The 12908-nt window shown below is 57.6% G+C and overlaps 1 protein-coding gene across 1 annotated transcript in view; it reads right to left on the bottom strand.

Annotated features, from left to right (window-relative positions):
• Positions 1 to 66, bottom strand: part of LOC132208445 (probable splicing factor, arginine/serine-rich 6) — a gene marked incomplete at both ends in the record, with an annotated part of 2564 nt that extends 2498 nt beyond the window's left edge. The window contains 2 exon segments of the mRNA XM_059644005.1: positions 8 to 25; positions 28 to 66. Of these exon segments, the coding sequence (XP_059499988.1) occupies positions 8 to 25; positions 28 to 66 (57 nt within the window).
• Between the last annotated feature and the right edge of the window lie 12842 nt (positions 67 to 12908).

The raw sequence follows: 12908 nt of genomic DNA on the forward strand, positions 1-12908 counted from the left end.
CCCCACCCCCTCCCCCACCCCCACCCCACCCCCACCCCCACCCCCCACCCCCCACCCCCCACCCCCACCCCCCCACCCCCACCCCCTCCCCCACCCCTTGCAGGCTGAGTTGGCCTCGGGACCGGAGGACAGCGGGGTTTTGGGGGCGCTGGAACGGCGGAGATTCCCGTCACCCTTGGAGCGGATAATGCCGGTGGAATTCCCTGCTGTTTGAATAAAACGTCCTGCACACGAAATCATCTCCGCTCCTCCGTCTCTGTGTCTGTCTCGTGTTTATTCACTGAGAACTGCAGCTTCCCAGCTCCGGGTTCGGCTCCACCCTCGCGTGACGTGTCTCTGCAGAGTTTGCGTGTGCCCCACAGACGAGGGGACATCTACGAGGAGGGAGCAACGTCAAAGCGGGGGATTCAGATAACACTGGCGCGGTGCTGGATGAATGCGGCAGAGCCAGAGGAGGGCAGGGGGTTGGTGGCAGCAGGGAAGCTGGCGTTTCGGGTCGGGACTGAAATTTTGGGGGCTCTGAAATAAACAGGGGAGCGGTGGGGGCGGGGGGGGGGGGGGAGCGCAATGATGCAGGGCAGACAGAGAACCGGACGGATGGGTCGAGGAGGGGGATGAAGCGGTAGAGGTGAGTGTGGGTGGGGTTGGGGCTGGCCAGTTGAGGGAAGGACGGACAGGTTGAGGAGGTGGGGAGGGGGCTGGTCGGTAGGGGTTGGTGTTGGGTCAGTGAGGACGGGGGGCGGGGGGGAAGGATGGACAGGTCAAGGGGGGGATGGGGGTGGCTGGTTTAGGGATGCGGTGGGGGAAGGGGAGATTTTGAAGCTGGTGAAGTCCACATTGATACCATATGGCTGCAGGGTTCCCAGGCGGAATATGAGTTGCTGTTCCTGCAACCTTCGGGTGGCATCATTGTGGCACTGCAGGAGGCCCATGATGGACAACCCCCCCCACCCCATCCCACCTACACACACCTTCACTGGGCCCATCCCCACCTCCTTGACCTCTCCATCTTCTCTCCCACCTATCTGCTCCACTATCCACCTTCTATCATCACCTCACCCCCACCACAACCCCGACTCCTCTATTTATTTCAGAGCCCTCCCGCCCGTTTCTGAGGAGGGGTGGTGACCCGAAATGGCAGCTTTCCTGCCCAACCCCTCGGCCACCGCTGTGTTCCTCCAGCTCTGCACCATGTCATCTCCAACTCCAGCGTCTGCAGTTCCTACTGTCCCAAAGCAGGACTTGGGGCGTTAGACTTAAATGGACTGCAGGGGCTGTATCAGCCTCTGGGCAGGGCGCGTTCGGGAATATTGTGAGCGGTTTTGGGCCCTGTATCTAAGGAAGGATGTGCCGGCCTCGCTGCGGGGTGTGGGGGGTCCAAGGGAGGTTTACGAGAGTGACCCCAGGGATGAAGGGCTGGTCATATGGGGAGGGGGGTTGAGATAAGACTCTGGGTCTGTACTCGATGGAGTTTAGGACGAAGGGGGAATCTGATTGAAGTTTACAGGATACTGAGGGAGCTGGGATAGAGCGGGGTGTGTCGGGGTGGCAGATGTTCCCACGAGGAGGGGAGACCAGGAGCCGAGGGCACAGCCTCAGGGTGAAGTGGGGGTGACCCTTTCGAACGGGGAGGGGGAGGGATTTCTTCAGGCAGAGGGTTGGCAGGGGGGAATCTGTGGGACCCATTGCTGCAGAGGGGTTGGGTGGGGGGGGGGAAGGAACCACGCGTGACCGTCTGAGCCCGGGTCGGTCCGGGGGAGGCGTGAGTGGTGCTCCGAGCACGGGTCCGACCGGGGGAGAGGGGAGCAGTGCTCCGAGCGCGGGTCTGATGGAGGGAGGCGGGACCGGTGCTCTGAGCGCGGGTCGGTCCTGGGGAGGCGGGAGCGGTGCTCCGAGCGCAGGTCTGACCCGGGGAGAGGGGAGCGGTGCTCCGAGCACGGGTCCGACCGTGGGAGAGGGGAGCGGTGCTCCGAGCACGGGTCCGACCGGGGGAAAGGGGAGCAGTGCTCCGAGCGCGGGTCCGACCGGGGGAGAGGGGAGCGGTGCTCCGAGCGCGGGTCGGACCGAGATTGGGGGTGGTGGGCACAATACTGCCAGGTGCCAGTTCTGCAGGAGTTTGTTCAGAATAAAGCCCATCGCACTCGCTCTCTCTCTCTCTCTCTGTCTGTCTGCCCGTCTCTCTCTATCTCTTTCTCTCTCACACTCACTCTCTCTCGCTCTCTATCTCTATCTCTGTCTCACTCTCACACTCTCTCTCTCTCTCTCTCTGCCCATCTCTCTCTCTCTCTATCTCTCTCTCTCTCGCATTCTCTCTCTCTGCCTCGCTCTCTCTCTCTCTCTGTCTGCCCGTCTCTCTCTATCTCTTTCTCTCTCACACTCACTCTCTCTGGCCCTCTCTCTCGCTCTCTATCTCTCTCTCTGCCCGTCTCTCTCTCTCTATCTCTGTCTCTCTCTCGCATTCTCGCTCTCTCTCTCTCTCTATCTCTATCTCTCTCTGTCTGCCTGTCTCTCTCTTTCTCTCATAGCCTGTCTCTCACTCTTTCTCGCGCTTTCTCCTGCGCTCCCTCTTTCTCTCTCTCTCCCTCTCTCTCCAGCCCCCTCCCAGTGTTGCAATAGACTCAGTCGTAGAGGTCTGCAGCACAGAAACAGGCCCTTCGGCCCAACCTGTCCGTGTGCCCCCACACCCCATCCCAAAGTTTCTACAATTTAGCCAAGTTCCATTCTGCTATGTTTGCTCCGGATCTTTCCATCCCTATCCCACCCACCGACCTGTCTCAGTGGGGTTCTCCAATAACTAAATGGGGCCAGATTCCACCCACTTCCTCTGGAAGCCCGTTCCAGACACTGACCAGCCTCCCTGTGTGGAAAAAGATTTCCCAATCTGTTCCAATTTCTATCTCTTACCACCCCTCCACCTTAAACCTATGCCCCTTTAGTTTGGGACACTCCTACCCCCGGGGGGTGAAGACCGTGTCTAGTTACCCTGTCCATGCCCCCCATGATTTTAAAAACCTCTTTAAGGTCCCCTTCTCAGCCCCTGACGCTCCGGGGAAAACAGCCCGAGCCTCTCCCTGTAGCTCCGACCATCCAGTCCTAGGAGCATCCTTGCAAAGCATTTCTGAACCCTCTCCAGTTTAATCATGTCCTACCGATGGTAGGGCGACCAGAGCCCACACCAACCCCAATCCTCTCTCCTCTCTATCTCTATCTCACTCTCTCCCTTTCTCTTTCTCTCCCTCTGTCTCGCTCTCTCTGTCTCTGTGTGTCTCTATCTAACCTTTTCTCAATATTCCCGTTTATGTATCTCTGTCCCTGTCCCTGTCCCTCTCACTGAGATCCCCCTCTCCCTCTCTCACACACACACACCCTCTCTGTCCCTGTCCCTCTCACTGAGATCCCCCTCTCCCTCTCTCTCACACACACACCCTCTCTGTCCCTGTCCCTCTCAGTGAGATCCCCCTCTCCCTCTCTCACACACACACACCCTCTCTGTCCCTGTCCCTTTCAGTGAGTTCCCCCTCTCCCTCTCTCACACACACACCCTCTCTGTCCCTGTCCCTTTCAGTGAGTTCCCCCTCTCCCTCTCTCACACACACACCCTCTCTGTCCCTGTCCCTCTCAGTGAGTTCCCCCTCTCCCTCTCTCTCACACACACACCCTCTCTGTCCCTGTCCCTCTCAGTGAGTTCCCCCTCTCCCTCTCTCTCACACACACACCCTCTCTGTCCCTGTCCCTCTCACTGAGATCCCCCTCTCCCTCTCTCTCACACACACACCCTCTCTGTCCCTGTCCCTCTCACTGAGATCCCCCTCTCCCTCTCTCTCACACACACACCCTCTCTGTCCCTGTCCCTCTCAGTGAGATCCCCCTCTCCCTCTCTCACACACACACACCCTCTCTGTCCCTGTCCCTTTCAGTGAGTTCCCCCTCTCCCTCTCTCACACACACACCCTCTCTGTCCCTGTCCCTTTCAGTGAGTTCCCCCTCTCCCTCTCTCACACACACACCCTCTCTGTCCCTGTCCCTCTCAGTGAGTTCCCCCTCTCCCTCTCTCTCACACACACACCCTCTCTGTCCCTGTCCCTCTCAGTGAGTTCCCCCTCTCCCTCTCTCTCACACACACACCCTCTCTGTCCCTGTCCCTCTCACTGTGTTCCCCCTCTCCCTCTCTCTCACACACACACCCTCTCTGTCCCTGTCCCTCTCAGTGAGTTCCCCCTCTCCCTCTCTCTCACACACACACCCTCTCTGTCCCTGTCCCTCTCAGTGAGTTCCCCCTCTCCCTCTCTCACACACACACCCCCTCTCTGTCCCTGTCCCTCTCAGTGAGTTCCCCCTCTCCCTCTCTCACACACACACCCCCTCTCTGTCCCTGTCCCTCTCAGTGAGTTCCCCCTCTCCCTCTCTCTCTCACACACACACCCTCTCTGTCCCTCTCAGTGAGTTCCCCCTCTCCCTCTCTCTCACACACACACCCTCTCTGTCCCTGTCCCTCTCAGTGAGTTCCCCCTCTCCCTCTCTCACACACACACCCCCTCTCTGTCCCTGTCCCTCTCAGTGAGTTCCCCCTCTCCCTCTCTCTCTCACACACACACCCTCTCTGTCCCTCTCAGTGAGTTCCCCCTCTCCCTCTCTCTCACACACACACCCTCTCTGTCCCTGTCCCTCTCAGTGAGTTCCCCCTCTCCCTCTCTCACACACACACACCCTCTCTGTCCCTGTCCCTCTCAGTGAGTTCCCCCTCTCCCTCTCTCTCACACACACACCCTCTCTGTCCCTGTCCCTCTCAGTGAGTTCCCCCTCTCCCTCTCTCTCACACACACACCCTCTCTGTCCCTGTCCCTCTCAGTGAGTTCCCCCTCTCCCTCTCTCTCACACACACACACCCTCTCTGTCCCTGTCCCTCTCAGTGAGTTCCCCCTCTCCCTCTCTCTCACACACACCCTCTCTGTCCCTGTCCCTCTCAGTGAGTTCCCCCTCTCCCTCTCTCACACACACACACCCTCTCTGTCCCTGTCCCTCTCAGTGAGTTCCCCCTCTCCCTCTCTCACACACACACACCCTCTCTGTCCCTGTCCCTCTCAGAGAGTTCCCCCTCTCCCTCTCTCACACACACACACCCTCTCTGTCCCTGTCCCTCTCAGTGAGTTCCCCCTCTCCCTCTCTCTCACACACACACCCTCTCTGTCCCTGTCCCTCTCAGTGAGTTCCCCCTCTCCCTCTCTCTCACACACACACCCTCTCTGTCCCTGTCCCTCTCAGTGAGTTCCCCCTCTCCCTCTCTCTCACACACACACCCTCTCTGTCCCTGTCCCTCTCAGTGAGTTCCCCCTCTCCCTCTCTCACACACACACCCTCTCTGTCCCTGTCCCTCTCAGTGAGTTCCCCCTCTCCCTCTCTCTCACACACACACCCTCTCTGTCCCTGTCCCTCTCAGTGAGTTCCCCCTCTCCCTCTCTCTCACACACACACCCTCTCTGTCCCTGTCCCTCTCAGTGAGTTCCCCCTCTCCCTCTCACACACACACACCCTCTCTGTCCCTGTCCCTCTCAGTGAGTTCCCCCTCTCCCTCTCTCTCACACACACACCCTCTCTGTCCCTGTCCCTCTCAGTGAGTTCCCCCTCTCCCTCTCTCTCACACACACACCCTCTCTGTCCCTGTCCCTCTCAGTGAGTTCCCCCTCTCCCTCTCTCTCACACACACACACCCTCTCTGTCCCTGCCCCTGTCCCCAGTCCCTGCCCCAGTCCATGCCCCAGTCCCTGACCCTTCCCCAGTCCCTGTCCCAGTCCCTTCCCCAGCCCCTGTCCCATGCCCCTGCCCCTGCCCCTGTATATGTTTAAACGCAGAGCGGCCGGTTGCCGCTCCCCTCGCGGTTCGAATGTGAGAGAGAGACCGGACCCGGCCCCCCCACCCCCTCCTCCCCCCAAACCCCGACCCACCGACAGAGAGAGAGAGAGAGGGAGAGGGTCACAGAGATAGAGTGAGTGAGTGAGAGAGAGAGGGAGGAAAAGCGAGTAAGTGAAACAGAGAGGGGGAAGTGAGAGAGAGAGAGATGCGAAAAGCGAGAGAATGTGAGAGAGAGAGATGCGAAAAGCGAGAGAATGTGAGAGAGAGAGATGCGAAAAGCGAGAGAGAGAGAGACTGAGTGAGTGAGAGACACAATGAAGGACAGAGTGTATGAGGAAAGAGTGTGTGAAGGAGAGAGAGGGAACAGAACGTGACACAGTGAGAGAGAGTGAGACAGAAAGAGAGTGAGAGAGAAAGAGAGACAGTGAGAAAGAGAGAGAGAGGGAATATGAGAGAGACAGTGAGGAGAGAGAGAATGTGAAAGAGTGTGAGAACAAGAGAGAGGGAGAGAGAATGTGAGACAGTGAGTGAGGAAGAGCATGAGAGACAGTATGAGTGTCTGAGAGAGAGAGACAGAGGGAGGGGAAGTGAGTGTGAGAGAGAAGGAGAGACAGAGGGAGGGGAAGTGAGTGTGAGAGAGAGGGAGAGACAGAGGGAGGGGAAGTGAGTGTGAGAGAGAGGGAGAGACAGAGGGAGGGGCAGGGAGTGTGAGACAGAGGGAACCAGGCCCGTGAGACTGCAAGGGTGTGTGACGAGAGAGGGGAGGGTGAGACAGAGAGGGAGACCGGGACAGTGAGTGTTAGAATGAGAGAGCGTGAGTGTGTAAGAGAGAGTGTGTGTGAGTGAGGGGGGGTACAGAGGGTGAGACAGAGAGAGAGAGACTGGGACAGTGAGTGTTAGAATGAGAGAGCGTGAGTGTGTATGAGAGAGTGTGTGTGAGTGAGGGGGCTGGGGGGAGGTGTGACAGAGAGGGAGACCGGGACAGTGAGTGTTAGAGTGAGAGAGCACGAGTGTGTAAGAGAGAGTGTGTGTGAGTGAGGGGGTGGAGGGGTGACAGAGAGGGAGACCGGGACAGTGAGTGTTAGAGTGAGAGAGCACGAGTGTGTAAGAGAGAGTGTGTGTGAGTGAGTGGGGTACAGAGGGTGAGACAGAGAGAGAGAGACTGGGACAGTGAGTGTTAGAATGAGAGACTGCGAGTGTGTAAGAGAGAGTGTGTGAGTGAGGGGGGGTGACAGAGAGGGAGACTGGGACAGTGAGTGTTAGGATGAGAGAGCGTCAGTGTGTAAGAGAGAGAGTGTGTGTGAGTGAGGGAGGGGGGAGGGGTGACAGAGAGGGAGACCGGGACAGTGAGTGTTAGAATGAGAAAGCGTCAGTGTGTAAGAGAGAGTGTGTGTGAGTGAGGGGGGGTACAGAGGGTGAGAGAGAGAGAGAGAGAGAGAGACCGGGACAGTGAGTGTTAGAATGAGAGACTGCGAGTGTGTAAGAGAGAGTGTGTGTGAGTGAGGGGGGGCGTGACAGAGAGGGTGACTGGGACAGTGAGCGTTAGAATGAGAGAGCGTGAGTGTGTAAGAGAGAGTGTGTGTGAGTGAGGGGGGGGTACAGAGGGTGAGACAGAGAGAGAGGCCGGGACAGTGAGTGTTAGAATGAGAGAGCGTGAGTGTGTAAGAGAGAGTGTGTGAGTGAGGGGGGGTGTGACAGAGAGAGAGGCCGGGACAGTGAGTGTTAGAATGAGAGAGCGCGAGTGTGTAAGAGAGAGTGAGTGAGGCAGGTGGTGGGGGTGTGACAGAGAGGGAGACTGGGACAGTGAGTGTTAGAGTGAGAGAGCGTGAGTGTGTAAGAGAGAGAGTGTGTGAGTGAGGGGGGTGGGGGGGGGTGTGACAGAGAGGGAGACTGGGACAGTGAGTGTTAGAGTGGGAGAGCGTGAGTGTGTAAGAGAGAGTGTGTGTGAGTGAGGGGGGAGGGGGTGGGGGGTGTGTGACAGAGAGGGAGACTGGGACAGTGAGTGTTAGAGTGAGAGAGCGCGAGTGTGTAAGAGAGAGTGTGTGTGAGTGAGGGGGGGGTGTGACAGAGAGGGAGACCGGGACAGTGAGTGTTAGAGTGAGAGAGCGTGAGTGTGTAAGAGAGAGTGTGTGTGAGTGAGGGGGGGTGTGACAGAGAGGGAGACCGGGACAGTGAGTGTTAGAGTGAGAGAGCGTGAGTGTGTAAGAGAGAGTGTGTGTGAGTGAGGGGGGTGGGGGGGTGTGACAGAGAGGGAGACTGGGACAGTGAGTGATAGAGTGAGAGAGCGCGAGTGTGTAAGAGAGAGTGTGTGTGAGGGGGGTGTGACAGAGAGGGAGCCCGGGACAGTGAGTGTTAGAGTGAGAGAGCGTGAGTGTGTAAGAGAGAGTGTGTGTGAGTGAGGGGGGTGGGGGAGGTGTGACAGAGAGGGAGACTGGGTGGGGGGGGCGGTCGTTGAGGAGCAATCTGTCCACTGACCACTTGTACATGTCTCCCCTATGACCCCTGACCCTCCCCCGTTCTGTCTCTCCCCTCCAGGTGACTCCAGGCCCGCGATGGAGCCGGCCCCCAGCCAGGCGCCTGGGGATGGCTTCGCCGGCGCGGCCCCCCCGGCCTGCTGCCCCAAGGTCACCCTGGTCTCGCTGGAGTCGTACAAGCAGGGCCTGAAGCTGCAGCTCGGCCCACAGCAGCACCCGGTCTCGGGCCAAGGCGTGGGCGCGGTGCCGGGGGTCACGCTGACCGTGAGGCCAGGCCCGGGGGCCCAGGGGCCCAAGGCCACCGCCCAGGCCGAGGGCCACGACAGCAAGACAAAGATGGTCGTCCTGACCTCGCCCTACGTCAAATGGTTCCGCCCCAACCAGAGTTACAAGGTCATTAACCTGCCCCTGGGGGTAGTGCCGGCCCTCAACGTCTCGCGCCTCCAGCACGCCAAGAACATCCTCATCTCCCGCCCCGGAGGCAGCGCCGCCGCCCTCAACCAGATCATCATCCACAAGGAGGCGCTCCCTCCGGCTCAGCCAGCGGCCCCCCACGCCCCTCCGCCGCCGCCCCCCGCCCCCCCGGCCCCCAGGCGGCCCGAGGCCCTCCACCGGCCGCCCCCCAGCTCCTCCTCCGCCCTGCCCCCGCCCCCGCCCCTCCCCTGGAGGGGGGCCCCGCTGGTCTTCGGGGGCTCGGGCGGCCCCCTGCTCCTCAGCGTCTCGCAGGGGGGGGCCGCCGCCGCGGCGCCCGGCGGGGGGTCGGTGCCGGCGCAGCCCGGGGCTGGGGGCCCCCCGGCCGCTGCCGGTGGAGGAGGGGGAGGAGGGGGCGGTAGCGCTGCTGGGGGGGAAGGGGCTAGCGGCTACTCGAGGGGGGTGTACCAGAACTTCCGTCGGTGGCAGCATTACAAGGCCCTGATGAGGCAGCGCTTCCCGGCCACCCCCGATACCGAGGCCGTGGCCTGCTTTTTCATGTGAGTGCGCTGCCGTCTCGGATGCTGCTTGGGACGGGAGCGGCGGTCGGAAGTTCCAGGACTTGGGTGCTCTAAAAGAAATAGGGGGTGTGAGGAAAGAGGCTGGGGGTGGGCAGGGTGGGGGGGGGGAGTGGCATCGCTGCTCAGGGCTGGTATAGAACATAGAACATAGAAAAGCACAGCACAGTACAGGCCCTTCGGCCCACCATGTTGTGCCGTGGATTAATCCTAATCCAAAAATAAAATAACCGAACCTACATTCCCCTCAATTCACTGCTGTCCATGTGCATGTCCAGCAGTTGCTTAAATGTCACTAATGACTCTGCTTCCACGACTTCCACTGGCAAACTATTCCATGCGCTCACAACTCTCTGGCGTCTCCTCTATACCTTCCTCCTAACTCCTTAAAACTATGAACCCTCGTGGCAGTCAATCCTGCCCTGAGGAAAAGTCTCTGGCTATCCACTCTATCCATGCCCCTCATTACCTTGTACACCTCGATCAGGTCACCTCTCTTCCTCCTTCTCTCCAGAGAGAAAAGTCCGAGCTCAGTCAACCTCTCCTCGTAAGACAAGCCCTCCAGCCCAGGCAGCATCCTGGTAATAAAGTGTGGAGCTGGATGAACACAGCAGGCCCAGCAGCATTTCAGGGCCTAGACCCCTCATCAGAGAGGGGGATGGGGAGAGGGAACTGGAATAAATAGGGAGAGAGGGAGAGGCGGACTGAAGATGGAGAGAAAAGAAGATAGGTGGGGAGGAGAGTAGGGTGGGGAGGTAGGGAGGGGATAGGTCAGTCCAGGGAAGACGGACAGGTCAAGGAGGTGGGATGAGGTTAGTAGGTAGCTGGGGGTGCGGCTTGGGGTGGGAGGAAGGGATGGGTGAGAGGAAGAACCGGTTAGGGAGGCAGAGACAGGCTGGACTGGTTTTGGGATGCAGTGGGTGGAGGGGAAGAGCTGGGCTGGTTGTGTGATGCAGTGGGGGGAGGGGACGAACTGGGCTGGTTTAGGGATGCAGTAGGGGAAGGGGAGATTTGGAAGCTGGTGAAGTCCACATTGATACCATTGGGCTGCAGGGTTCCCAGGCGGAATATGAGTTGCTGTTCCTGCAACCTTCGGGTGGCATCATTGTGGCTCTGCAGGAGGCCCATGATGGACATGTCATCAAGAGAATGGGAGGGGGAGTGGAAATGGTTCATGACTGGGAGGTGCATTTTGTCCCCTCCCCCCACTGCACCACACAACCAGCCCAGCTCTTCCCCTCCACCCACTGCATCCCAAAACCAGTCCAACCTGTCTCTGCCTCCCTAACCTGTTCTTCCTCTCACCCATCCCTTCCTCCCACCCCAAGCCACACCTCCATCTACCTACTAACCTCATCCCACCTCCTTGACCTGTCCATCTTCCCTGGACTGACCTATCCCCTCCCTACCCACCCACCTATACTCTCTCCACCTATCTTCTTTACTCTCCATCTTCGGTCCGCCTCCCCCTCTCTCCCTATTTATTCCAGTTCCCTCTCCCCATCCCCCTCTCTGATGAAGGGTCTAGGCCCGAAAAGTCAGCTTTTGTGCTCCTGAGATGCTGCTTGTCCTGCTGTGTTCATCCAGCCTCACATTTTATTATCTTGGATTCTCCAGCATCTGCAGTTCCCATTATCACAGCATCCTGGTAAACCTCCTTTGCACCCTCTCCAAAGCCTCCACATCTTTCCTATAATAGGGCGACCAGAACGGGACACAATATTCCAAGTGTGGTCTCACCAGGGTTTTGTAGAGCTGCAGCATAACCTCGCAGCTCTTAAACTCAATCCCCCTGTTAGTGAAAGCCAAAACACCATATGCTTTCTTAACAACCTTATCCACTTGGGTGGCACCTTTGGGAGGGAGCTATGCATTGAACACCAAGGTCCCGCTGTTCCTCCACACTGGTATGGCAGCTGCCGAAAGGCAGCTCGGGAATGATACGTCGACAGCGTCAGATTGGGTTGGGGGTCAGGAACAAGCGAGGAGCAGTTGGGGTTTTTGCTTTTTTACAGAGCCCCTAATAGTTGCAGAGAAGTGGAGGAGCGGATTGGGAGGCAGATACTGGAAAGGGGCAGGAGTCACAAGGCAGGAGTCATGGGTGACCTCAACTTTCCAAATATTGATTGGAGATGTTTTAGGTGTAATCGTTTAGATGGAGCAGGTTTTGTTCGCTGCGTTCGGGAAGGATTCCTGACACAGTGTGCAGATAGACCGACACGAGGAGAGGCCACTTTGGGTCCGGTGGGATAACAAGGTGTAGAGCTGGATGAACACAGCAGGCCAAGCAGCATCAGAGGAGCAGGAAGGCCGACGTTTCGGGCCCAGGCCCTTTTTCGGAATAGGATTGGTGCTCGGCAATGAACGGTGTTAGAACTGTCGGTAGGAGAGCATTTTGGCAGTCGCGATCATAACTCTGTTATTTTTACTATAGTCGTGGAAAAGGACAGGGACATACAGCAGGGGAAGGTTTATAATTGGGGGGAGGGTAATTACAATTCAGGGAGGCAGAGAACTGGCTGACATAAACCGGGAGCAGCTGCTGTCAGGGAAGGGCACTACAGAAATGTGGAGATTGCTTAAGGAATGAGTACTGCGTGAGCTTGATATGTCTGCCCCTGGCAGGCAGGGAAGATGCAGTTGAGTGAGGGAGCCTCGGTTCTCGAGAAAGGTCGAACGGCTGGTTATGAGGAAGAAGGAGGCTTATGTAAGGTTTAGGAAAAGAGGAACAGAAAAGGCTCCAGAGGGATACAAGCTATCCGGGAAGGAGCTGAAGAAAGGGCTCAGGAGAGCTATAAGGGGGCAGGACAAATCCTTGGCAGGTAGGATCAAGGAAAACTCCTGGGCTTTTTACACGTCCATGAGGAATAAGAGAATGACCAGAGAAAGACTAGGGCCGATCAATGATTGTAAAGGGAATTTGTGCACGGAGCCTAAAGAGATGGAGAGGCCCTTAATGAACACTTTTCTTCGGTATTCACAACTGAGAGGGAACTAGTTGTAGAGGAGGTCAGTGTGGTAGGCTAGAGGAGGTGGATGTTAGTAAGGAAGACGTGCTAGGAATTCTGGGGAAGTTGAAGATAGATAGGTCCTCTGGGCCTGATGGGATTTATCCAAGGATTCGATGGGAAGCAAGGGAAGAGATCGCAGGGCCTTTAGCGATGATCTTTTCGTCCTCACTGTCCATGGGTATAGTGCTGGAAGATTGGAGAGAGGCAAATGTCATTCCCTTGTTCAAAAAAAGGGAATGGAGATAACCCTGGAAATTACAGGCCAATTAGTCTTACGTCAGTGGTGCGCAAATTATTGGAAAGGGCTCTGAGAGACAGGATTTATGATCACTTGGAAAGGCACAGTTTGGTTCGTGATAGTCAGCATGGATTTGTGAGGGATAGGTCATGCCTCACAAACCTTATTGAATTCCTTGAAGAGGTGACCAAACACGTGGATGAAGGTGGAGCAGTGGATGTGGTATCCGTGGATTTAAGGAAGGCGTTTGATAAGGTTCCCCATGGTCACCTCATGCAGAAGGTAAGGAGGCGTGGATAGGGGGTAATGTGGCAGATTGGACTCAGAATTGGCTGACACTTAGAAG

Source organism: Stegostoma tigrinum, unplaced genomic scaffold, assembly GCF_030684315.1.
Source record: "Stegostoma tigrinum isolate sSteTig4 unplaced genomic scaffold, sSteTig4.hap1 scaffold_393, whole genome shotgun sequence".
Taxonomy (NCBI): Eukaryota; Metazoa; Chordata; class Chondrichthyes; order Orectolobiformes; family Stegostomatidae; genus Stegostoma; species Stegostoma tigrinum.